The 27,850-nt window shown below is 40.1% G+C and overlaps 1 protein-coding gene across 3 annotated transcripts in view; it reads left to right on the top strand.

Moving 5' to 3' along the window:
• ROBO2 (roundabout guidance receptor 2) overlaps positions 1 to 27,850 on the top strand; it is a 497,184-nt gene extending 469,334 nt beyond the window's left edge. For all 3 annotated transcript variants that reach the window (XM_080374488.1, XM_080374489.1, XM_080374487.1), the window contains one exon: positions 247 to 27,850. In XM_080374488.1, the coding sequence (XP_080230614.1) occupies positions 247 to 500 (254 nt within the window). In that variant the 3' untranslated portion in view covers positions 501 to 27,850. The remainder of the gene's footprint in view (positions 1 to 246) is intronic.

Consider the following 27,850-nt stretch of genomic DNA (forward strand, 5'->3'; position numbering starts at 1 on the left):
ATTCATAATGAATCTAGACTTTTTATAATTAATACAAACTAATTTATGAGTTTACATGAAAGCAAGATTAAACTCAAAATACACTGAGTTGTGTATTTTCTTAGTAAAATTGCCTTGCTATAAAGCAAGACAAAAGACAGATATCTGAGGGCAGGAATGAGTATGATGTCCATGTAAGTTTAGCTTGTTTATTTGTATTTATAGGAATATATTTGATATTTATTTTGTTTTGTTTTGCTTTTCTAGAAGAGGCACTCGTACCATATAGTAAACCCAACTTCCCATCCCCTGGCGGCCACAGCTCTTCAGGAACAGCTTCTTCTAAAGGATCGACCGGACCTAGAAAAGGTGAAGTCTTGAGAGTAGGTCACCAACGCAATGCCAGTGACCTTCTTGATGTAGGCTATGTGGGATCAAACAGTCAAGGACAGTTTACTGGTGAATTATGTAAGTTTATCTCTAGCTACAGTTCAAACTCTCAAGTAGACAAAAAGAGATAAATTATAAATCTGTTGTGAAGAGAGGAGAAAGTTGAGTGTGATAGTCAGAATAAATTTTACCCAGATCTTTTTTGCCTTCTGAGGTATTTTGCCTGTGGCGACAAACAAATGTAGTTCTTCTGTTCTTTGATTTGGACCAGTTCAAATCTGCGTAAGCCATACCAACATTATCTGCATAGTACATCTTCCAGTCTGTAATGCTAGTGAAACACTGGGAAAATTGAAAAGAAATTCTAGTGATTTAGAATTTTCTTGGCAAAGTGTAGTGTGCTTGTCTTGGAAATGCCAGTGGCAGTTTTCTCAGAGGAGTGAATAAAAAAGGTGCTGAATTTTTTGGGCATGGTGGCAAGGTTGTGATGCCTTCTCCTTAAGTTTCTGTTGTTGATGAGTAGTATTCTGTTCTTTTTGACCTTAGTTGAAGCTCCTGTTTTTGACTGTGTAGCCCAGTTTTTCAGTTGTATACCCCAACTCTTTCCTCAGCTTTCCAGGCCAGGGGAATTGGTTTCCAAACTGTTTTCTATTATCACTCAATATCTGTTAAACCTTGTATAAAACCATCTCAATGCTGCGTACATGATGGTGGTACCAGATGCCAAAGGTTTGACTATTGTTTGATGTAGTACACCAACATCCCAACCAACTTAGGCATGCTGCTATGTTTACTAGTAAAAGCGATGTAGCTGTTGGCATGTCTGCCTCCTGTTTGCTGCAGTCAAAGCCTCAGTACCTCCTGACACTTATTGCCCAGTAGCTTGTAAGAGAGCTAATGGTGATCCCCTAACCCGGAAATGTGCTGTCTTAGATGTGGTGTTGGTAAGTGCTGAATTTTAGCATCCGTTGCTTTTCATCTTAGAAGCAATTAACTCTTTTCTCCCGACCTATTGAATATTCATCCTGTGATGCAGTGATATTGCCATAGGCTTTGTTTTGTGGTTTTTTTTCTCCTTATTACAACCTCTTTCTCTCTGTTTCTCTCTATAGAGTAGTTGAGAAGACACATTGCAAGCTGCTCTGATGGACCATCAGGTCTGAACTCATGGAAGTGATGACACTAAACAGTGCAATGAACATTTTCTTTATTTATGTACTATTAAAAGAACTGTAAATGCAATGTAAAGACACACAGCCACACATATCCCACAGATACTTTACTTGTGTTCTTCTCTTTAATACACCATCCACCTTAAACTATTCCTTGTCAGGAGTATATAAAAAAGAAAGAAAAAAAAATAATCACCCTCCAGGATGAAAAGGATTTCCTTCTGTATATAATTTCTTTTGTTGCATTGCTATGCAAGCTCACCTTCTTTTTAGCTATGTTCATATTCATGTCTGTTTTTACTGGTCTGTTGTACTATATGTGAATTAATAGGCTGTGGTGCCATATATTAACTTTTAATTGTGTAACTTTTATGTTTAAAGTTTGCACTGCAATTTTATTTGGTGATAAGCACAAAACTCTACTCCTCATGACATGAAGAAAAAAGAGACTGAATGTGTGAAGAAGGTTTACATACTGTAAGCTACTTTGGATAATGCTGGATGTAAAGGAGTATGTTAGGTGGTTTTCCATTGGGGTGTAGAAATGAGAAAGTGACAGGCAAAACTGATGTCAGTAAAGACATTAGAGACAGAGTTAAATCTTTTAAAAGCAAGCAACAGAGTTGCTCTTCCTATTTAAGAAGGGGTCAGAAGTTGGAAGTGTGAGATTAAAGAGTGAATATGAAAATTAAAGGTAGCATGAGATGGCCTAGACCCTTTCACTAGAATGATGCCCTTAGTATCTGTTTTTAGCCATCCCATGCCATTAAGTAAAGAGGAAGAAAAACAAACCTTGCTACAAACAAAAGAACTTAAGGTGTTTCACTAAAGCTGTTTTTGTATTGCGGTTTTAAAAGATTTATTACCATTAATTTCTCCAACCCAAAATATAAGACAGAGATTTCCCAGGAGAAACAAACAATATAAACTCAAGGAATACCTAGTAACTAGTTAAGGATGCAATTTATTATTAAGAACTATTCAGGCTGCTTCCAAAAAATTGAAATGTCAGAGTATTTTATTTCATCTTTCCAATACATGTACAGTACAATAGAGGATAAAGCTGCACCACTGAAATTCATGACATTAATTGTTTTGATGCAGTCTAAACAAACCTTTGTGTTCTGTTACCTGAAGTCTACAAGAGCTGAAGTTGGAACCACTAAATTTGTAGTGAAATGTTTAGTGTTTGGAAGGAAAGCAATGGTCAAATTATTTTCGGCTTGCATTCAGTATATTTCTCGCAATAGAATACATCCGAGAAGTTGGATATAAGCAAAGAAAATCTTTGACCTGTGTTTTAGTGAGTGGCTTCAAACCCTATATGATGAGGAAATAACGCATGTTTATACACTTTTTGAATAAACCAGACTCTGTAAGTGGACATTAATGACAGCATCCTGTCTCTTCATTAATTTTCATGACTTTGTCCAAATCTTCTGTACCTCTCAAATCTCAGTGAGTAAATTGTCAAACTTTTCCTAGAATATTGTATGTGGATAGCCCACTCATTTGATGCTTAATTTAAATATTGCATCCTACAGCTTATTTCTGTTAGCTGTCTGACCATGAACACAAATTTCCATTTGAATACCCTTTTCATATAACCAGTCTATGTTGTTTTATATATTGCCTTGGAGCTCACCAGTTTTAAGAACACTTTTAGTAACGGCAGAATTTCAGAAAAGTAAATTACAATGCTAGATATGTGTTGCTTTTCATTTCATTAACCTGTTCCATGATAAGATAAAACACTACACCCATCAACTATAACTCAGCACTATTGAATATTAAAAACATGCTAGTTAACTTCCTTAAGGTCAAGACTGTTATTTAGCAGGTTGCAAACCAAAAAAGTTGAGGAAAAAAATGTGTGCATTTATTTCTATATGTGACCAATAAATATATGTAGTTTTCCTGCTTGTTAAACTATTATAGTTAAATCCGTTACTTAAAAATGTGCAAAAATGTTCAAGCAAGATAAAGAAGACATCATATTTACATACATATGTTTCTGATTTTGGTATTATCATATGAAGAGAAGACTATTCAGTGTACAATTCAAATTTAATTCTCTGGAAAGTGTTTAACTCAGTCACTGGTAGATTTTTTTTTTTTTTCCCTTTTGAATTTGAAAGCTTGTGCTGAGCTTTGGTGGAACACCTTACTCACTATATTCTACTCAAAATTCGATATCATTAGACATTGATAAAACCATCTCAATTACTTTCAAATATGTGTTTTATCTCTTCCACTGGAAAGTAAATGTGTGTCAGTATTAAAGCTGTGCAGTACCATGATAATCACTAACTTGTCCATCTGCTTCTGTACATTTTTGTTCATTAATAATTTGCTTACAATATTACATAAGGTGTTGTTGTGTATCGCAAAGTGTCTCCATTATCTTACAGGTGATGTCTCTTCTTTTTTTTTCTCTCTCTCTCTTTTCTATACAGTGTACTTCCAATGAACCACAGTACATATTTTTTAAAATGCCATTTAATTTACTATTTTAAGAGAAGTATTCTTCTTTTTTTTAAAAAAAAAATGAAAACATTTATTGTGAATAATGTGTTTAAAGAAAAGGGATGTTGTGGCAGCACTTAGAATTGTTTTTTAATTTGTTTTTTTTAAAAAAACCTGTTTATTGGCTACAGTTTGTTCACGAAAAAGTATGACCTCTTAATGTGTTTCATTGGTATTGTTAGTGCAGCAAAGTTTAATTGGCATAAAAAGTTGGTTAATAGTACTGTTGAAGTGTGTATTGTATATTTACTGGGGAAAAAATAAAACATATTCACATTTCAAATCTATGTTAAAAGACCTTGAGTAAGGAGTCAATATGTGAAAACCCAGACTGGGAAAATCAGGCAATAATAACATAGACTGCGCTATAATCATCACTGTCCACTTACAGGTAACAAGAAACATTTTGTACACTGTTTTTTTAAGTAAGCTAAGAGTTCTCTTATACATAGGCCAGTGGTAAACATTGCCTGTCCGTAGGGATTTCAGTTTAAGGTCCTGCCTATATTGGGAATAGTTGTACCAATGCAATTACACTGCTACAGCTATTCTAGTGATGCATCCTCCATTGGTAGACATGCTATCTCAAGGCGCAGTAACAACTGCAAGTGCACAGCTGACTTTTGCTTCAAGCCCATAAAGTAGTGGACATGTAAAACCTGTGTTCACTGGGTCTGAACCCTTGGACTTGGGGTTTTGTACTGGTGGAGCTACTGCCGACCCAGTACAGAATATCCTGAAAATGTATAGGTAGATGCTAGGTCAGTTTTCCTCAATCTTTGCCTTGAATATCAGCTCAATCTTAAATATGGGAGGGCTGAAGGACCGAATAATAAATTGTTACATGTGCTTCAGTGGTGTATTGCTGTATGGGCAGCCATTTCAGTGATGCAAACAAAAGCCATTTCTTTTTTGTTAATTATTATTTCTCAAGTCCTTATTCAAGTCAGTAAACCTTTTGAATAACTTTTGATTGTTACCTGAAATACAACAGAAACACCATTCCTTGGGAAAAGTACAAAAGAAAAGGAGCAAGGAGCGTTTTAAGTATAGTGATGTAACTATGCACCAGTGTGAAAGGAAGACATGACTGTTTGAAATAATGATATACTGGTTTCTGCTTGCCTCAGCCCGTACATTGCCAGCCAGGAGAAGAGGTGTATACTAAGGCTGAGAAAGAGTCCTCACAACTGGCAGAGGAAAGGTAATTGGGTTTGAGGAGATTCTGGCAGGAACTTAAAAAACCCAATAAAAATAGAGGCAGCTCCTTTGGCTTTTCTACGATTTATGCAGTTTGGGGTTTTTATGATTAATGGCCATGTGGAAATTTAGCAGGGGCACTAGAAGGAAAAATCTGGCCTTCTTTTGTAAGGACTGGGGGGGACATTTTTTTTCTGAGGGGAGGCTTTTTTAATTTTGTTTTTATTTTTTTAACACATTTTGTGTTCCACCTGTCTGGAACACATTAGCTAACAATAAATTATTTTTGAAAGTCATGTGGGCAACGGACAATTCATTTAGGAGGTACATTCAGATAGCAGGAAAGATGGCAAAGAGTAATACTAAAACAAGGAACACATCCGCTGCTTAGAATCAGCCAAGTCCACTACAGTTTCACATGTAATTCTGAACGGTTGATAATACATGTAAGCTTCATTGCTTTGGTTTCCAGACCAAAACAAATTATCCAAAGCCCATAGAAGGCTTAGATCCTCAGGATGCTAAATCTGGTAGTTTATTTTAAATGTGTGGTTAATTCAAGTTGGTGAGAGTAGAGTGTGCTCAGGGTGCACAAGCCCCCAGCCCTGGCTGCTCGCACCCTGGCAGTCTCCAGCTGGGAAGCTCACGCGGTGTCAGGCTTAGCAGGTTTCAGTGGATCCCTCTGCTAGGCACCTTGTCGGGCATCACATGTGTAGAGGCAGGGTGCTTCACTGAGGATGGAGTTTTTCATGGCAGGAAAGGTCTCTGATGAGTTAGGCATTGTGGTGGTTCACATTGGGACCACTTAGGCAGGCAGATGTCACATTTTGGGACCACCCTCCCCAGTCCTTGTCTCGGTGATGTCCTGCTGTGGTCTGTGCACTCAGTGCTGCTACTGTCCCCTGGATTTGGGGTGCCTGGCGTGGCAGGGTGCAAGAAAAGAAGAGGTGCAGTGGTGTTGGGGGGCACGTAATGGTCTGCATGCATTGAGTGGCTGAATACATGCCCTATCAGTTAAGAGGAGACCAGGGGACACAGCAGAGCAGTGGTCCCTAACATCTGCTCTGCTGTTTCTAGTCCATTCCCTGCTCCTGTTTCAGACTGACTTGTTGCCCTGCCAGCTGCTCCTCTACCCAAAATAACAGGTATGACTTCAAGACATCTCATGGGACCAAGAGGAGATGTAGGGCCATGCCTACGTGCTGTGAATGTGGACTTGGGGATCTGGGGAGAGCTAGCTCTGAGCTCTAGCATTGGCGTGAGGACTAGGTTGCTCTCTAGCCTGCCTTTATTTGTGTAGCTACACCCAGGAAGACCCCAGCAGAAAACAAGTTCCTAGAGCGCATCTCAGCACTGCATCTCTTCTGGCATGTGATCCTCATTCAGTCTCTCATAGACCATCCTGAATTCGATGACAGCTTTTCACCACATCCTGAGGACTGAAATGGCTTGTGCTGACATTTAGGCAAGTGAGGTTGTTCCTCTCTGCAGCAGAATGGAAAAAAAAAAAAAAAAAACCAAAACAAAACAAAAAAAAAACACCAAAAAAGCAAACTTGTCACTTAAACACAAACCTTTTTATAACAATCCGCAACAATCATAGAAAACAAAACATTTCAGATGCACGTTTGAGGATTTTTTTTCTTTTTCTTGGTATTTTGTGTTAGCTACCATAGAAATTATCAATTTATTTTTTCAGAGCTGCTACACTGTCCCTCCATGCTCCCCCCGCACTGTTCTCCAGCACTTATCTTTCAGCTGTAAAGAAGTTATGGTAAAGAATAATTACATGTGTACTTCCCATGTTATAACTTTAAACAACAAGGTGCACAGTTGCATTCAGTTCAATTGATCAAAGCCAGGTGGGGATGAAATGTTTCTGTTTCTTTTCTACAAAGGCCTGCTACTATTTGTGCTGATATTTGTTCCCCATTTATGCTGATCAGTGCATCTTTTGCCTTCAAGGATGCCATTAGTAATTCTCCTTTGTGTTCAAAAGCAGGAATCCATTGTGCAGCACTTGGAGAGCCACTCGGATGCAGGTAAAGAATATAACAGCTTGAGCAAGTGCTAATTAGAACCAATTAAACTTAATTGACCTCCTTTGGCAGTAAAATGCATAATAGAACTTGCTCTGTCCTTGCAGAATGGAGATGTTGCCTCTAAGCATAAGAGTGAAGCATGCTTTCGCGTACCAGCCTGTAGTAATTATGTGGGTATAACAACCAGGAAGCGGCTTGCTCCAATTTGTTCTAATAACCGAGCTCTGCTGTATCAGGGCAGTGCAATAAAAGTGAGATTTCTGGTTGAGTCTATTTAAAAACCTAATTTTTACAGAGCAAATGGGCATCCCAAGATACCAATACTAATCTCTAGGAATGAGTTGGCAGAAAAATGCAGAGTCCCTTTTGTAGGTAAGTAATGGTGTGAGCATAAAAAAAAAAAAAAAAAAAGAAAAAGAAAAAGGCAGTTACATGCCTGCAAGTTGGAAATGGCTCTGATGCTCAGAGGCTGTGTCTATCCTGAGTAGCGGTGTAAGCCCTGGCGTGCCTGGGTTGATGCCTTGTCTGGGTGAGTGATCTGCCTACAGTTTAGCATGGCTTCCCACTGCACCTCGTAATGAGGTTGCCTCTTGCAGACTTCTGTTTCAAAAAGGGGGACTGGCATCCAGCCATCTGAGGTTTGCAGTCTCGTGGGGCTACAGCACTACCTTGGGTACCAGTTTGGACAGAGGTATCCAGATAAAAGGAGAAAGAGCAGGGGAGAGAATGAAAGTTGTGAAATGTAAAAATGCACAAATTCGAAAGCATCAGTGGTGGGTGCTAAACTATACATCCCTGTGAAAAGCTGAAAAGCCATTCTTATTGGTAAAACAGAATTGATCCAGTTTCAATGACCATGTTTGCTGACTTTTTTCCTTGGCAGGAACTGAATGCGACTGATTTTGCTGCTAACTTGGCCTTACTATGAACAGCAATAAAGGTGTTAGTCAGGTGGGGACTTTGATGTGACCAATAACATCACTCTCCCTTCAGGGAATGTTCATGTGCTGGCTTGTTAATGAATTTCTTTCCTAATGAGTGTCATTAAAACCCCTTTGATTAGCTATTTGTGTGAATGCCCTTCCTTTTTCCTCTAAGCTGCTACTTGCACTAGTGGCAGCAGCATTTTGCCCTAGGCAGGAAGCACGCAGCTGTATTCCTTGCCTCAGGAATGCAAGTCTGAGGCAAACTGCGATAGGGAAAGGGGGGGAGGGGGAGGAAAGAAAAAAAAGAAGACCTCACGGATGAGTTGAAGTTGTTTTCTACACATGTACAACCTGAGCAGGCAACCAGCATTCAGATGAGAATGTCATTAGAGGAAATGAAGAGCAATAGGTGGTGATGGTGAAGCATGTAACAATAATTTACATACACCTCAAGTGCCAACGGGCAAAGAAACAAATAAAGCTATAACCTGGGGAAAGGGAATGCCAGAGAATAAATGGAGCGCAACAAGCAAACAAAAAATGCCGTGTCATAAAATGTAGCAAAAAGCCTGGAAAACAAAATTAAAAACAAAACAAGTCATTTCACATCCCAGGCCCCTTAATGAGGTATTGATGGCATAGAAATTGCCTACTCCAATGCCAGACAAAAGGAAGACTCTGAAACACAGAAACAATTAGGAAACAGATTTGGCTATCTAAGGTTTAATAGAAAGAGATGTGGCATAGCAGAGCACAATTAATCACCACTTGCCTGAAACACTTTCTTCTCCTGAGCTACTGCAGACCTGTCTCCCTCCCTCCCAATCTTAAAATGACAGGCACCCAATCCGGTTTGTGCTTAAAATAAATCTCACTCTGCTGTTTCCTCCCCAGTCCCCCAAATCTCCCAGTGAACGGCAGATTCTGATAAACAAACCTTTTCCATTTACTCGTGTCACAGGATTCAACCAGCTTTAGCCTACCCACCCCCTTCTGCCTTCTCTTCTTTTTTCCCCCATCAGGCATAAACTTCATCTACATATTTTCTACCTTGTTGTTAGGCATATAATGAGGCTTTTCTATTTTTGTCCTTCTTTGCCCAGAAAGCTGTCTTAGACATGTCACACTTAGAGATTTATACAAGTTCACTTTTATCTTTGATCTATGTGGACTATGAGGTTTAAGTTTAAACTAGGTCATTGGGTGCCTTTAGAGCATTTGTAAATTAAGGGAGAGCCATGGATGAGTCTCGATTTGGGTGTTTCAGCCCTGTATGCAGAGCCTGAGAAACCCAGGGTGAAGGATCACAGTTGCAGAAGGATTTGGGTTGTGGGTCACAACCCATGTCTGCTGTGCCATAAGTGATTCTCTGCGTCAATGTGCACATATTAATAATAGCAGCACAGGATTGTATCTTAAAACGTCTGAAATAGTAACTCTGAAGAGTGACAACCAGTGAGTAAATCTTGGGTCTGGTGAAATCTGCAGTAAAATTTTAGCTTTTTCTTTAATCAAGATGAGCTATTAGTTTCCAGGGTAATGTCTGTAGCGTAGGAGCAGATTTTTGCCCATCAAAGGGACTGCCTTTCTGTTCTGTGTACCTTACAGCCCTAGGACATCCAGCATACTCTGATTTTCTGTACGTGAATGTTTGTGTGTGTAAAAAAACTGTTTCCAAACACGGGGTTTTGAGTCCCCTTCTACCATAGTCCATATGAGCTTTGGGATCTTTTGGGAGTTACCCAGATCCCAAGTGTTTTCACAAGCACTTATTGCTGACTAAGAATATTCAGAAAACAACCCTTTCCGTATTTTCATATTCTTGACGCTTTCATGCGGGCCCATGAAAGAGAACAGGTACCCATTTCAGCTTTGGGTTGCTCACATGTTACACTTCTGATGTTATTGAGGGATTTAGGAGGCCTAATTTTCATAGAAACTGATGTCAATTACTTCATTGGAAACCAGCGATAGAAGTACTAGACCTCTGAGATCCAGTGAGTACCCTTGTACTTTAGGTGAAGGCAAAAGCTTTCAGTACCTCTGCAGCTACTTTAATTAATTGGATTGTAGAATTACAGCATTTTGTAATACTCCTGGTAAAGCTGTCTGAGTGAAGAAACTTCTCTTTGAAACTCAATTGCTCTGATCAGAAACTCCTGCTTGGACCAATATGTGGACTTTTGAAGGACAAGTAAATCTTACATGCCTTTCTAGCAGTAGCAGCAGTGTTGGAAAAAGAAAAAAGTTAGTAAAAGCTAAGTAAACTCAGTGAGTACTTGAGGCTTCCTCTGCTTTGGTCTCTGTTTGGCATAAGCCAGGAGATGTTTGGTGGAGGGATGTCTGGGCCCGCTGACGTCCTCGGCTCATCTCGCCTCACTGGTCACGCTCAGAGGTGGAGCAGCCACAGGAATGGAGGGCAAGGAGAAGAAAAGGAAACGGAGGGGAGAATAAGAAGACATACAGTGTTTCAACAACAGTTTTCAGGACAAAAAAGAATACTTTTTTTCCCACCCAGTTCTGTAGCACATTGTGGATTTGGCATACGGAAATACTCCTTGTGCCCACGGTCCATCTTTTTAGATTTGGATAAATGTAAGTACCTGCCTCAGAAAATAAAATTTCAGGAAAAAACTGATGTTAACTGCCAGAATGATGTGGGACTGTCCTCAGTGCAAGCCTTTGACCATCAATACTAGGATGTGTCAGTCAATTGATTATCAATTGTATACTGTTCCTAGTGCTCTCAATAATAATGAGAGAATACTTTTAATTGGTCCCAGGGAACAAAAATGAGACACAAAATTCTCCGTCTTTTTTTTTTTTTTTTGGGGGGGGGGGTGTTTTTTGCAGTGAACAGTTGCTTTTTTTTCTGAAACACTCAATATTATCATGGTAGTCTTAAGGGTGTTCTGAAGCATCTTATGCTGTTCACTTTCTTAAATCCATTTATTAAATTGAATGTTGTTGAGCATGAGGCTGACATTTGGTGATTCTCACGCAGTTTCTAATAGCTGCAGGGTGCTCATTTTTGGAAGCAGTTTTATGATGCTACAAAATGTCTTCTCTGCTTTTGCTGGCACATATCATACCATATAGCTGAAGCAGAGCTGTCAGGACGGCATGTCTCTATTTAGCAGACCATTGTTTGTCATTGAACTGATATTCTTGGAGTTTTTTCAACTGTAGCATTGTTGCCAATGGTTAAAATTTCAAAGCTTCATAAATGACTGTGCATAGGATGATTAATCCAGCTGGCAAACCTTCTACTTTTAAGATTTTTGTAAAAGTCATCAACAGGGGAGCCAATAATTTTCACTCTCTGATCAAGTCTTCATTATGGAACATATGAAACCTTGTTATAATGTGGATGGCTTTGACATTATATGTGCAGTTATGTGCTTGCACTTCTAATAGCACTCATACAATGGGAACTGAGCACCACAAAGAGCTACTGAAAGTAAGGTAACTTAATTTTCTCAGTATTCATACAGTGTGCAGGTTTAGTAAGGGTCTCTCATGTTATTTACAATGTCTTTGTTTGTCAGATACTTCTTATTTTTATTCCCTGGTATATAAAACCTGGCAAATGTCAGCACTTGTAACTATCAGCTTTCAATAAACACAATCTACAGGGATGTGAGTCATGTAGGACACAAAAAGAGTAGGTCGCTTTATAATGAGCAGCTGCAAAGGGAGGACAAGTTAGCTTAAAACACTTTCTGTGTTTGTCAGGTTTAATTTGAGGTTTTGACTGTGCACAGATTCAGAAATACTTGTCACAGGTGGTCAAGACATGCTAGGAAAGAACTACAGTGAATAATAAGGCTATTGTGCTATAAGGGTATCCTAACACCTGAAGCAGCCGTGGTAGCTGTTGTTTCATCATTCTTCAGCATTGATTTTATTATTTTGAAATGCAATTATTACAACTTTGACCTGTTAGTGGATTCTGTGATATTGAAGAAATGCTAATAATGTATTTTTTGTCCCCGTCCCTCTTCTTTTTTTTTTTTTTTTTTTTTTTTGCTTTCTAGCCCACATTGCAATAGTCTTAGGTTCATCTAACTTGAGGTGTAGCCAATTATCAGCATAACCCTGCTGATAAAGCACTCCTGGACAGCTGCACTGGGGGCGGGGGGAAGCAAAACAAAACAACAAAAACAATTGGTCAATGCTGCTAAAAGAAGCTATATTACCTTTTTCTTCTTATAGAACTTTTGCCAATCTTCACAGCTCTCCAAAAAGAAATTTCGTATTCAGAAAAACAAATTAAGGTTTCCTTCAGAGAAACAGATTGATACAGGCATTAAGTCACTGCCAGACAGGACCTGATCCTTATCCTTTCATATACATTAAGCATGATCTTACCTACAGCAGTCCCAAACAAGTGGTATTACTCAGAGCACATCTATCCATGCTGCTCACACAAACTACTTGGACCTTCCTTCTAACATTTGCAATGTATCCCTATTTTAGTACTAGATTCATTATTCCTAACATTTTCAGCCTCAGGTGGTCGGGTTTTTTTCCTTCTTTTTTTTCTTAAAGGTATGATTTTATGCTCTCAGCCCCTCCTACAGCTTGCACATGAATTCTTTGCTTTTTGGATAAAGGAAATCAGAGCCTGAATGTTCACCTTGCATGAGCAATGAGCAGAATCACTTATATGTTGCCCACTTTTATGTACACGTTAAGATGGCTGTTGCCTCTTTTACAGGTGTATCTTGTCCTGTTCAGATGTTCTTTCCTTTGGTACCTTGTGTGACATGAAAAATCCTGACCAAATAAATTTTAATTTTGAGAAGCTTTTTCACTTCTCCTAGGCAAGCCTAGCTCCCTCTTTGATGTGTTATATTCACCGAAGTGTGATGCAGCTTTGAAAAATTTCCTATTTTCTCTTCCAAAATTGTCCTTTAACTACAAAGTCGTTGATGTTGGTTGTACCTGGGAATTCCATAAACAACTTCAGCCCTCTCTGAACGTGCATCTGCGTAGCCAGCTAGTGATTTGGAATGGCTTCGGTTCAACACAGCTAGTTAGGGAGAGACAGAACAGAGCCGGCATCCTCACGCGGCTGTAGTCGTAAATCATCATACTACCTGGCATTGACAAATTGGTCTTGGCCTAGAGCATCTGGGAGTTTTGTGAGAATCCTGGCCAGGGTAGGGCTAAACCATTAACAGCAGGCATCCTGGGATATGCTTTCAAACTTCTGGATAGAGGTGGATATGTAAACAATATGCTTTGTGGGCAAATTTCCAGGAAAATCTATTGAAATTTTTAATCTGTCTTCAATTACTTTTCCCTGGAATTTTCTTTCAGTTCAGTTGCTATCTTTGTTGTCCAAATGAGCATGAGCAAGGTGGATCTCGGATGATAATCGGGCTCATCTGTCAGCAGTGATATGAGAAAAAAAGCAGGCCAATTGCAATTTAGTGCACAAAACATCACTGTTAAAGGGTAACCAGTTCATCAAACTTTGCTGAAAATGATGAGGCTTTCTAGTAGTAATTTAGACTAGTAGCTGGAAAACGGTTCTAATCGGACTCCAAGGCTGAGTAGCTGTCACATATGGTAAATCTCCACAGAGACTGAAAATAAGCTGAAAATTAATGAGCTTCTAATTTTGAGACTGATGTCTCTTGAATATGTCTCTTGAATATGTCTCCTTTTTTCTCAGAGATTTCCCCCGTATCCCTCCTCTCCCCCTCCTCAGTCTTACTCTTTCCTTTACAAAATTTCCTTATCTCATAGGCAGTCACTGAAGCACTTTGCTGTGCATGTGCCTGTGTGGGTATAATAGAGCTTAAACTGATTGGTATGAGCAGGCATTTAGGTATCTTAATCTAACAGCAAGTGATTGGCACAGCTGGAGAAGTGGGGGGACAATGGCCCCAGTAAGTTATTCTGTGAAAAAACGGCATCAACTTTGTACATAATAACGCATTCCTTACGAATCAGCGTCAATGAAATGCTGCTATCTGAACATTTTAATGTTTCTATTAGCTGCTAATCTTAGTCTTTTCACTTTAGCTTTTCCTTAGATTCTTTACTCCATCTTCCAGTCTTTTCTTCTGTCACAGTTTTTCCTTCTTTTTCTAACTTATGTCTTTCTGCTTTCCCCATTCTGCCTCCTCTCTAATACCCTTTTTCTTTGCTTTGTCTAGGATTCCCAACTCTCGTGCTACTCTCCAATACCAGTTTTTCCACTGTCTAATTTTCCAAGATCATTTGTTCCTCCATCTGCATTGCTAATGCCAACTTCACTACTTTAAATATGTCATTCTAATACGTGAATAGCTAAATCTCTGAGCATGCACATGGCAAACTAGATGTCTACAGGAAAATGAAGAGAATCAAATTCACTTGACTGCTAAAGTGACTGATAGCCCTGTTTTATCATCTACCTGATTTCTGCTTGTTACAAAATGTTAAAGGATTTTCTACACCTGTATGTAGGTGTATAACCATCAGAGAGGAATTAGCAATTTGCTACTAACGTGCTAGCTCCTTAAGAAGTTCTTGCAGGAAAGCATCAATCCTTTGGAGAGGTGGGGGGCAGAGGAGGCTGGCAATGCCTCTTTCTTTTTTGTAATCTCCATGGTGCTGTTACAGAAAGATTTTGAACTGCTTACAGTGTTATTGGCTGGGTAGTGTAAGAAGTGAGTACAGTAAAATAGTGTTCTTTTTCCACATTAAAGTATTATGAGTCCACTTTGACATAAAATCCATAAAGCTTATGGATTTGGGGAGCTCTGAATCATTAATAACACAATGGCTTGTTTGTGGAATAAATATAAGGGAAGGATGAAGTGGAAATTAAATGTAATTGAAAAGGAAGGGAATTTTTGCAAAGACAATATACCTTACCAGTATGGTTTAGTCTACTGGTTGAACTGTAAAGGAGAGAAGATTAGGATCATTTTTTAATCCAGGTGATTTCAAGTGCAGCTGCAAGTGTTGTTCTCATCTCCTGACAGAATCAGCAGGCCAATTATCCCCATTTTGGGGCACTGCTTTTATTTCGGCTGGTGACCACATGACAGTTGGGTCTCTGAGAGTACCATGACTATGAGCAGGGCCATGCAGGGAGTGGAGGTGTTATGGGGACAACCTACAGGGTGTTGGGTGTGCTCCTATACATTGACTGCTTGATTGCCCCTCTTGGGGAGGGGGGAAGTGAATGCAAACTTCCCTGTGTTCTGTGTGACACTGAGACAGTAAATGCTAGGGTTTGGGTTTGTTTCGTTTAAATTCTACACCCTGTTGTGGTTTGCCTGGAAAAAAGCAGCTTCTGCAGGTCCCCATCAATGTCTCTGGTGTGTTTTGCCTGTATCTGTAAAGCTGGATATGGTGGAAATGCCTCAAAGCAACTTCTCCCTTCCTTCATGTTGCTCGCAGAGAGGCAGCCAAGGTAAGCCTGTAGAACAAGGAGGGGAAGAAGATACTGGCTTTTGGGGGTCCGAGAGGCTGTCAGGGGCTTGGAAAAAAGGAAACTTTGGACCTCCTTCTCTTTGTCCCATATGCCAGATTATTTTCTTTACCCCCAGTGACACCTTTTCTTAATTCCATGGTTTTTTTGTCTCAATTTCTGTGAGTTATGGAAAAGTTTCACCTTTTGATTTTCATTGCTTGTGATGCTGAAAAGTAAGCCTACTTCCTGGTGCAAAGATAACAAAATACGTTTTGGTATAGACTTGCCATGTTCTCATTTTCCATCTTCAAGCATAAGCTTATGGTTTCTGTATAGACTGGAACCACAAAATTGCACTGACAGTTTCTGGGGTGCTCTCATCCTCTGACTCCGCTAGCTAGGAATTTAGAGATTTCACAAGGAAATCTCTTTTTCTATGAAGTGTTTAAATAATCTGCCAAAATATTATATGTAAGTAGGTAGAGGGATTTTTTTTTCCAGTTTGTTTTCTAGGGAGTTGCACTAGCTGAAGCTGAAGAATAGATTAATTTGTTGCTGGTATTAGTTGTTACACCAGTTCTCTCATTCTAACCCTTCTGAGAAGTCCAAACAACTCTTCATGCGTGTATATTCCAAATTGCTTGGCAAGTGTTTTCTATTGACACCAAACTAGTGAAACGGCTTGTAACTTGTCTCATAGCCTAGATTACAGACTGGCAGCATTGTATGCAAGGCTAGCGAAGTTACACAAGTAGGCAGCTGATATTCACAGCATCACTTACTGATAATAGAACATTAATCATCAAAATGGAGGGATCAGGAGTTTTTATAATGTGTAAAATGACATCTGGCATCCATACTTGCTTGGTTTTGAGCATTTCGTGACCAAGCACAGACAATTAGACCAATGACATTGGTGTTGAGAACAAGGATTATACTGGGTCTCTCAAGCTGGAAAATGTGGCATTACTCTACATTATTAAAATGGTTGTATTACTTATTAAAAAATATTAATTCTGTCTAATACATACCAAGTCTGAATAATATATGAATACACCAGCATTTTACAAAGATCCACAGACAGATGGGTAAAGTATGCAATAAACACTCTTCCTCTCTTGTTACTGTGTTCTCAAGACTATAACAAAAGCATGTTGAAAAGAGTCCTCACAACCTGACTAAGACTTATAATTTATCAAAGGAATGTTCATAGAAGCAGGTTTCGTGAACCAATAAAGCAATCCATGGATGTGTGAATTATAGAATTACCTATTAAATGAAAAAATAAATGCCAGAGCTTTGGGGGACATTGTGTTTGGTGTCATTGTCTGATAAATTTGTTTTAAAATGTAAAAGGATTAAAAATTATCATTACTTAGGCTAGGATTAGTAATAAATAAGCAAAAGCTTTTTTGCTAAAGCCCTAGGTGAACAATGGCACTTGAAAATGAAACACTGGCAAAATGCCCATCTCCTCTGGGAAAAGCCCGAAGAGCCAGCAGTTTCTCTTTGTAAGCAAACAGCCTACAGAACACAAGTGTCTTCCTGATGCATTAAGAGCATCTCAACATAGCATGCTTTTTGTGTATTTTTGTGATTACTTGTTTAATTGTAAGTAATGGTTAAATTTACAGAGGCGAATGCAAGGATAGTATGTTTTTTTCCATCTGCTCTTTGAGGGTCATATGTTTACATCTAAACTAATTTTTCCCTCATCTGTGTGTATGTGGCTTTGCTTTTTTAATTTCCTTTCCAAATGTGTCTCGCAAGAATGAAAAGACCAAAATGTGACCACAGACTTAAAGAACAGATTTTTTTCTCACACATGTTTTTAATTTTTTTAATATATGTCTTACTGGAAGCAGACACATTCCAGCACGCACGCACACGCAGCAGAATTTTCCTACTGCAGTAGTGCTGGCATGAGATACTCGCATGTTCCTCATAATGATCTGCTGGTGTGGATGAGGTGGGGAAGGTTGACACATCAAAATAAATACAATGCCAAATTCAGTATTTTACGTACGAAATAGGTAAATGTTGATCATCCTGTGTTCAACAGAATTTAACTTGGGATTGTGATTTGCATCCAGTTCTAAGTTAGCTTTTTGTGCAGAGGTGGGTTTTGTAAAATCATGTCTTTAATTAGTTATGAAAATGCCTAAAAGGCCATTTTATCCCCACTTCTAAAAGACCAGTGACACCATAGCATGTGTGAACATGGTAACGAGTTTCTAGAGTGCTCCCATATGGCAGCCCAGTTTCACCAGTATGTGTCACTGGCATTTAAAACCTGTGTGATTAAAGACATCGGTTGCACCCATCCTCTGCTATTTATACCTGGTGTTGTTTAAAAGAAACACACATTTAAGAGTTTAAAGACCAGGTCCAGACTCCCTCCAGGAGCTGGAGACCGGAGGAAGGAGCCACCCGGCCCTGTAGCTCCCATTGCCCGCCCCAGGCCACAAGCCCCAAGGGAGCCCACTGCACACACACTGTTGGTGGCCATGGGCAACGTGCCGTGCTAGACCATTGGGCCAGACCGAGCTAGGAGCAGCAGCAGGAGGAGATTGCTTTACCATCTCTGAGGGCTGTAAGGCAGGAGAAGCTGGCTTAGCATTGCATGGCTAAACCATCACCCTGGGGGCAGGAACTGCTGGGTTGCTGTGCTCAGGCCAGCAGTGAGTCCTTGGGGGAAGGACCCCCCCAACCACAGCAGCACATGATGGGCTGCCACACAGGGCACATTGGTGGAAATCTGTTATTCTGCTCAGAGCAGGAGCTGGGATACAGAAGTGGCGTGTCTAGTTTCTTATGTGGAAATGCGAGTCAAAGTTTTCAAACCTGTTTGGTTTTTCCAAAAAAAAAAAAAAAAGCAGTTTTGTTTCCACCTCCCGCAGGATGCTGAGCACCTGCTAGTGCTGAAGAATCACCCACAAGAGTAACCAAAGAGGTCTGGCTTTAATGGTTAGGATCTGGTTTGGGGAAAGGCTGCATTTATTTCTACAAGGAAAAAGAGGCTCTTGGGAGGCTTCTGCTTGTGACTTGCATACAGAAGCGGGGATATGCTGCCTTGGTGTACAAAGTGGCTTGTGCTAGGGATCTGGATTAGGTCCATTGGCACTGGTAACTGCATCGCAGACCAGTGATTCCCTGTCCTTGGGATCAAGTGATGCAGAGCAGTTATGTCTGTGCCACTCTGCACCAGCCTCCTGTAGAGCTGCTTGGCTTCCCATGGCATCCCCACAGTGCTGAAACCTTAACATTTTCTGCAAGTTTCTTCTTGAGTTTAAAATGTCTGAAATAAAGTGAGAACTGTGAGATACCATGAATGTCTTTATAGCGTGAAACTGAGGTACGTCATGGGAGCCATGGGATGTAGGAGGGAGCAGAAGTGCTTGGAACAGTGATGAGGGTATGTTTCAGAGGGAGTTTTGTTTGTATTGCTTAACCTTGAAATGGAACATAGTAGCAATATATTTAGATTATCCCTACAGCAAAAATAACAATTTAAAACCTCCCTGAAGTCAAAATATGTCTTTTTCTAAACTTGTGTTGACAGACAGAAAGCTGCATTAACCTCCTGGCTGTGAGCAGCCCTCCAAGGGGTGTCCAGCAGCTCTGCCGTAATAGCCTGAACGCAACAGTGCTTCAGCCACTGGTGCTCCCGCTTCCTGAAATTGCTCCTATTTTAAGCCATCAATTTACAGATTTAAAACTCGCTGACTTTGTAATGGACACACGTACTTCCCAAAGATAGCGTTTTCAGATAGGAGAGCTCATCAAGTGTCTGGGCCCTACACACCTGGTAGCATCAATGGGCGAATGCATAATGACAGATTTTGGATTAGCTCTTAATCTGGGTTTTACCCAGGAGCAGCTTCCTTGGTGCTTAAGCTACCCCAAACCAAGGAACAAGCAAAATTCTTTTTGCATTCCAGGAAAATGGGTAGATCTCTTCTCTGTGGCACATTTGTAGTTTCTAAGGAACAACTCCGTGGGATGCTGCCATTACACTCAAGGAAGCAAATTTGGATTTTCCTCGGATCCTATGGATTCAGATAAGATTTTAACACAGTGCTTATTGTTTTTGTTCAGTTCAAACAGTTGGGTTTTGGTGGTGGTTGGGATTTTTTAATGGAACAGAATAATTTCTGTGTTTATAGTCTGTATTTTATATCTAATGCTTTTGGTGCTAAGTATGCATTCTGTGTGTTTTACAGTGCCTGCCCCCAACACACACACTCCACATATGTTTCCTCTCCTGATTTGAATAGAAACCTAACACTGCAAATGAAGAATGCTGAACTACTGTTTCACAAGCTGTCATTTAAGTGATAGATGGTAAATTGGAATTTTGCCATGCAAATTAGTTAATGCTCAGATGAAGACAGTGTTTAACTATTCAAATAAGATCTCATTTTTGATCAGCTGTTTCAGCTTATATCTCCAGTGAAGCAGACAACTAGCTTTCAACCGGAGCAGACAAGTAGAACTCCACAAAACCATCAACTGTGTTCACTTAGTACCATTTCAGTAGATCAAGTGATGTTCGAACAGCAGTGATCTGTAGCTATCAGCTGGAAACAGCCATGGATGCTGATCCTTCAGGCAAAAAAAAAAAAAAAAAAGTGATAGCTGGCAGTATTTTGAAAGAAGAATTTACATCTCTGGAATCCACTACATCCAGAAATGTAAAAATTCAGCAAACTCACAGTGTGACCTTTCTTTTAACTAAAACATATGTAAAATTCACACACAAAGAATAGTATATTTAGAATCTTAGTGGCAGCCAGGAATGATTCCTATAGCAAAGTTTCCTAAGCTTACATTTTACATGTGTATAACCTTTCTTTAAGCAGCTTGCTACTGCTTTTGTTCACAGGAGACCTTTGAAATCTGGGAGGAAGAAAGCCCCTTGGCTATACAAAATGGCCTGTCTTTACCTGATAAAACTCTATGCCATTATACATTTATAGTACTTCATTTCAACTTATTTTGCTTGGATTCCTTAGGGTAATTTTGGCAACCTGTCAAATAACTGAGAAGAAGCCATCTACAGAGCCAGTCCCACTCCCTCACCAGGAGACCTGCAGCAGCCTTACTTACCCCTGGGAGGTACCAAAGTCACCGTAAGGGCAGGGGGAAAGGAGAGCATCTTTCCCACTGCAGAGCTTCCCCACAGCCCTTTGCCACAGCCTCCTCAAAAGAAGTGCCACAGTCTTTTGGAGGTGAGGAATAATTACAGGTGAATTTAACTGTATCTGGGTCCTCACAGTTACTCTTAACCATTTATGTATGCCTTTGTTATGGGCCAGAACAACAGTTGCTTTGCCAGCTAAGGCACTTGATCCTGTAGTGCAGGTGATATTAATATGTGCTGTGAGTTCATAGTACAATGCAAGTGATATAGACGATGGGGAGTATTGCAACATTGTTATGCTATTTCAAAAAAAGAGGGCGTAGAAAAAAGGGTTGCTCTCCACTGCAAAAAATGAAATCTGGCCACCTATGCCTGCAACAGTGTGAGTGCCCTCATACATTTGACACTGAGGGTGACATTTTCATCATCAATGCTTCCTTTTTCAGCCTGCTCAAAAAACATCCAGATTTTCCCTTGAGAGGTTTGTCTGCATACGTCTTATAAAAAATTTGAAAATACTGCCCACAGTAGACACAGCTGATCTTCTCTTAGGTCCCTCAAGAGAACATCATAAAGGCTATACCTAGTTAGATACTGCCTGTCACAGTGGCTGGCAGGGGCAGAAGGACCAGCCTGACCCACTTGCTCTTCCTTGGACGATGAGGTGTGCTGGCTGCCTCAGCTACTGCCAGGGTGAACAAGCTAAACAGATTTCTGAAGGGGTAGAGTGCTGTACTTTCCAAAAGAACCAGTGGGGAACTGGGGCAGAAGAAAGAAACCTGGGGCTGAGATGTCCATGAGTTGTCAGAGCGGTGGGAGCAGGAAGGCAGAGAGCAGGGCAAGCACCAGAAGAAAAGACTTACAGAAGCTGTGGTGGGTAATGAATGCTGGAATCAGCTCTAGGTTTTGGAAGCCACAATGGAGAGGGGGGAGGCAAAGCAGATAGACCAGACAAAACTAGAGATGTTCAAAGGGAACACTGAACTCCATTTAAAGAGGAGAGCTGTCAGTTTAGTGATACAGTTAGCAATCCTAGTAATGTCCATTGAACAATTCTTTTAATGTAGTTTTGTATGTATATGTATGGAACGGGCCATTTTCCTGTTCCCAAAGGCATATTCTAATCATGTTCCATTCTTTATATACATCTTACCAGCACCTACACTCTTAGGACATCTGCTGGAAGTGATGTAGGTAACCAACTTGGTTTGGGCTAGCCTGGCATTTCTCCCAGTGTTCTGACTCAAAGCTGAAATGTGCTGCTATCTTTTGCAAGATGTTCACAAAGCAACTCTGTGCAAGAGGAGACGGTACAGCGTGCCACCATTTGAAATCTCTTTACAATGCTTTTCCATTAAAACAACAAACCTTGGCAGCGACCATCTACTGTGTTCTGATTTGCAGCCAGCCAATTGTATCACATAGAATGCACTTGATTAGCAAGGATGCAAGTTCAAGGCACTGCTGTCTGCCTTTGTGTAGTGCTAATTGTGCCTTAGGAGGCACGCACTTTTGTCTTCCCTTCTGTGTGTTTATCTCCTTCGCTGGTTTTGTTACTCCCTGCTACATGCAGCTCCCTTGCAAACATTATTTTAGCAGTGATCAAGCAGTGTTCTGAGTGCTTTCTAAAACACCAGATATTAAGACTCCAGTTGCCTCAGTCTTTCAGTGTGACCTTAAGTCATGAGAGTAGATCCGACGGTTTCAGCGGGAAGACCTGCAAGAGTGCAAATTGCTCCAGTGAGACAGGGCTTGGTAAACTGTATTCTATTTTCGTGGCTTACCAGATGGAAGAGTTACTGTAAGGTCTGTAATCAGAAGGGCAGGCATGCCAGCTATAATGGAGATGAAAACAACAGGATGGCCTTCAGCATGGGCTAACCATCCAAGCATGACCAAATGACCCTGCTGAAAGTTTACACTGCATGCCGAGGCCCACATGAGCAGCCTGGCTTCTTTTGCTCTAAAAGCATAATCGCCCTGCCCGGTGTGGTACGTCACCCTGCAGAGTGACGCACACACCGTGGCTCAGTAAAGAGGAGGCTTGCCGTGATTCAGCAAATACACACAACTGCACAGAACTACACACAAATACTACACACAAAACCACACAACGTACATACCACACACACACACGAAGAGTGGTCCGTGGTTGCCACTACTGCATCTCATGAACTATTTCCAGATCATAACATGTTAGAAATTATGTCTGATCTAGTGAGTCATAATAGGTACAGAAATTAGGTTTCAGTTTGAAATTGTAATACAAACTTCACAGTTTCAGGGCAGCTCTAGATGAAAGACTTTCCCACTATAATGCTTTCTCTCGTGATGAAATCATAATGAAGATACATTTCTCATAGCACAGACATTTTTATACTTAACAGAGTGAGTGCCACAAAGCACAAGATTGTATTTTCATTTTCCTGTAATCTCAGTAAAAAAGAGATTATAGATTATGAAGAACAAAACACATATATGTAGTGAATGTAAACAAAATTCAGGAAAACACTGAAAGGTTTTCAATTTATAGATATGATTTACTGAATCAAGGGGTCTAAGATTCCGCATTGAGAGTCCTATAAATAAAACAAATCATTACAGGTCTTCAGGTTTGCTCTTTATATAATCTATTCCATGAAAAGACATGTATTTTCCCAAAATTATTTTAAATGTCTGTTTTCCTGCTCTGCTGTCTCATGGTGTGACATGTCACATGAGGAGATTTGGGTTTGCAGTGGGAACTCTGTTTTTAACTTCACTTGAGCATGTGCAAGACTTTCTGGTTTAGACTCAATTCTCCTGCCTCTAAATAAGTTTTAAGTATTAAATAGTCTTAATCAAAACTGTATTTTCAACAGAAGGCCCCTGGCCAACTTTTCCTTTACGTCTATTCATATTATACTACAGTGGCCCCAAAGCCTGACTGGTGACTGCCATACGAAAATATGCTAACAATCATAATTGTCATTTATGCATTTGATCCCCTGTGAAACCTTTTGTTAGTCTTTATCCCTGCTGTAGCACTGCAATGGGAATGCAAAAGCTAGAGCTGCTAGGAGGAGTAGAAACTAATTTTTGCAATAGCCAGAGAAGTGCAGTGACAGTGGGATGTAGCTGGGAGAAGTGGTACAAGTGGTTGGCAGTGATGCTCTCTCTGTGGAGTGTGGATGCTGCTGAGTTACTCCTCCTTGCAGTTACTCCTGACCGGAGACCTATTTCTGAGACACTGTCTGACCCACAGGGTTTTGTCTTCTTCCTCCTGTCCTGCAACACCAAGTACAGTATTCATTGATTTCCACAAAATAGTCAGGTTGGGATTTAGCTATAGATGAGAGTTTTTTTTAAATATCTGCCCATTGTTTTGTCTACTTACTTTTGTATCCTGTCCTGTCCTATCCTTAAAGCGATGTAAACATTAAATAATGTTCTCTACATGTGATGTAGGTTACATGACATGGACTTGAAGGGTGGACCGGAACAATCTGTTTACATTCACTATGTGCACTTACTCTATTACCATGATCAAATCTGTTCCTGCTTGCGTTGGTGCTCTGACATCCAGCCAGTACAGAGAAGTCAGATGCAAACTTGATCCAACCATAAGCAACCTCATTCAGCAAGGGAGAGGGTAGCTTGTTTGACATCAAACAGGCATTATGTTTCTACATTCGTTTCTCTTCAGTAGCAGGAATTAGTGGAACCCCAAAGCAGTTCAGTTTTGCTTCCTTTTGTGCTGCTTTTCTTCCTCAGTTGCTGCACTTCAGGAAAGAGCAGTGTGAGTCTGAAAATCTTATTTAAAAGAATGAAGTTAGCACCACTATTAAAGACACCATAGAGCTTTCAGGTGAAAGCATACGCTGCCTGAAAATTATATGTAGCAAATAATTCAGCTGCTGATTCCTTTCTTTATCCATGGCACCTTTCTTTTGTCTTCAGCAGTGAGAATGCTGTAGAGTATGAAGTTTTTCTTTTGTTTGTGGCTGCCTTCTACACCATTTTTCTTTCATGTTGCCATATCCAAGCAGAACAAGTCTGCAAACAAAGGAGAGGAATAGATTGGATGTTTTGGGTTTTAAGCTAAAAGTTTTCAGAAGCCCCAAGTATCATAAATAACCTAATTTTAGGATCAAATCTGACCTCGGTTTATACCATTGAAAGGTTAAGTCAATTTATTTAGGCTATCTTCTGCTATATTTGATTTCAGAGGTATTTTCTCTACTGATGGACGTGACACACTTCTCCATTTTATCTAGTGTTTCTTATAAAGACTGTAGTAGTATGATCAATTGTCACTAGAAATAACTTTGAATTTTCTCATTACTGCAAGACATTAAGTTGCCAGGGTATGATTTAGTTTAGCAAGTTGCTTTTATGTCATCTATATTTCAGAAAATCTGTGACTTGTTTGAATTTCCATTTCCCTGGCAATGTATCTGTGGTTATAGTGAAACAAAGAAAGAATTGACTAACACACTGGAAGCATTAGGCATTTGAAGCTGCCCTGTTAGACAAATACAACAGCAGCTCACTGCACCACATGAAACCAAAGCAACCACCTGGAAGAGAAGGAAAGAAGAGCTTAGGCTATTAGCACAGACTTCGAAAACATTTAGTCAACAAAATACTCTTCTCTACTTTGACCGCAGAAATAAGGAATGACACAAAAGTGAAAAAAAAAATAGAATATGCAACTATCCTAAAAGTCTGAAAATATGCAATTTATTTCTTCTGGCCTCTTAATCTGATCTAACTTTTTTTGACTTACTGGCAACTAGAGTTTCCCCTTATGCAGCTTGATTAATATGTGCAGTGAATAGCTATGCAAGAGTCCAGCCACACTCACGGTGTAGCATACATCATATGTTCCTTCATAGTAGCTGCACTGTGGAGTCCTTGTGCTTCTATACGCGAGAGGAGGGACTGAAACATGAAGCTGGTAGCAACTGGTGTGCCTACCGCGTCAGGGACATGATATTGAGCTCCGTTCACACAAGGGTAAAATGCAGTAGTGTAGCAGAAGGGAGATGGGATTGGTGTTATTCACATCAACAAACAACTCTAGGAAAACAGAAGTTTGAGTGAGTTATTTCTGGTATTAAACTTGGACCTCAGTATCTGCCGAAAGGATATTCCTCCTGAGAAAACCTATTGCTGATTGTCAGACCAAGTACACGCTGTTGCTAGACGGTCTGGTACGTTTCCTTGGGCACCTTCTTCAGCATCACAGCAGCAAAGCAGGCCTGCCTGGCTGCCTGGAGGAGGCGTCCCTCCAGGCTAGGCACCTGTGAAGCTTCTGCAGTGCTTGCTGTCCCTTCTGGAAGGGGTGCAGTGAATTCAGTCACTGGGCAAGAGAGATCTGGCTGCAGAAGTAGTTTAAAAGGGCAGTGTCCTTCCTGGGACCCAAAGATATTTTCATGGGAGGTTCATATTTAAGAAATAGGCAGGAGTTGCCTAGTGGCAGCTGGGGCAGAACACCCATAGAATGTCTCATGCCTGTGAGGGCATGAACCCCTCCAGGCTTGCTGGAAAGTCCTGGCCAGGAGCACTGCAGAGAGGTGGGCAGAGCCAGCCCTTCTGCTGATGCGTGGTGGGATGCAGCACCTGTCTGAAACAGTGATAAATGGATTAAAAGACTTTCTTTTCAGAGTCACTTTCAGAAAGAGGAGCTCAAATACTGTCAGGTTTCTGTGACTACTTAGCAATTAATTCAGTAATGAGTTTTCCTATCTATTTCTGTGATACTTGCCTATTTTCTTTATTTTACCAGCCAAGGAGTTTAAGTCCAAACCCAAAAGCAGCATCCTTTACCATGTGAGAAAGGCCCAGTTTAAAACCACCTAACAGTTCCTTTCCAAGTATTTTAAAAATAGTCATAGCATTTAGGATTCATAGGCAAGCAAACTTTGTCATCAACATATAGGGCAATTGTAATAAAGTAGAAACCTCCTGGAACACTTTCTTAACTACCTGTTCCCATTGTACCCTTAATTGCGTTTTAGGTACCTTGAAGACAAATGGACTACTCTGGATGCTGCTTGCATAGCAACACTTTCCCCTATAGCTACAGGAGAAAATGTCTTTCTGTAACTAGTCTCCGTTTTGGTGAGACTGCACAGCTACATGTCCAAATAGATATGTAACCTCGATGAAATTAGTAACTGAATGATGAAAGGATACTCAGTGGTGCTGTATGTCCAGAAGAACAGATCTGATCTGTGCCTTTATCCTGGCACTCTGATAAATGGGCAATGTAGCTATTGGAACAAACAAATCTTTCATTCTGAAACACATCCAGACATGAAGGGGGAAGCTGCACTTTCGGGTTTCTTTCTGACATGCAACCAGGATCTGGTGATCCTTACCCAGGAACAAGGACTGCAGGGTTTAAGATGGAGCAACACCTACTGCACAGTGTGGACAGAGAATATTTGTGCCTATCCTGGAGCTGTACAAATAGACCTGCCAAAAGAGTGCCTGGGATAGTGCAATATCTTAATATGTTTCACTTTTTGAGTCTATCTGCTTTTTATTTTCTCTCTGCCACTTAGATTTTTCACATAAATACCACTTAGAAAATAAAAGCTCTCTATATATACAATAATTTGAGGTCCTAATATGGCCCTGAACAGTTATTTTGTAATGTACATTTTAAAATATTTAAACAGGCTGAAAGACTGTGATACTTTGATGACTCTCTGGACTTATCTAGTTTGCCTGAAATATGGCCAAAGGAACAATTTAGAAATATTTTGGGAAAAATTCAGCTATACAAAGAAGATTAGAGTGTTATGGTAGTTAAATATGGAAGAGTCTTGCAGAATATGAAAACAGTGCATAGGCCTCATATGTCGTTCATGAGAAGCTTCGGATGCTGTAAAATGCAGGACAGTGAGTGAGTCACCTACAGAAGTTAATAGGAAATACCGCTCTTGGATAGGACATAATTAATACACAGCCTTTTCTTCTCCTTCATACCCTTCAAAAATCCCTTCCAGAGTGAAAGTTTCATCTTTTTAAAACCAATAAGGGTTTAAGACTGTTTTGTGGAAGAC

Source organism: Falco punctatus (assembly GCF_963210335.1).
Source record: "Falco punctatus genome assembly, chromosome: 2".
NCBI classification, from domain to species: Eukaryota; Metazoa; Chordata; class Aves; order Falconiformes; family Falconidae; genus Falco; species Falco punctatus.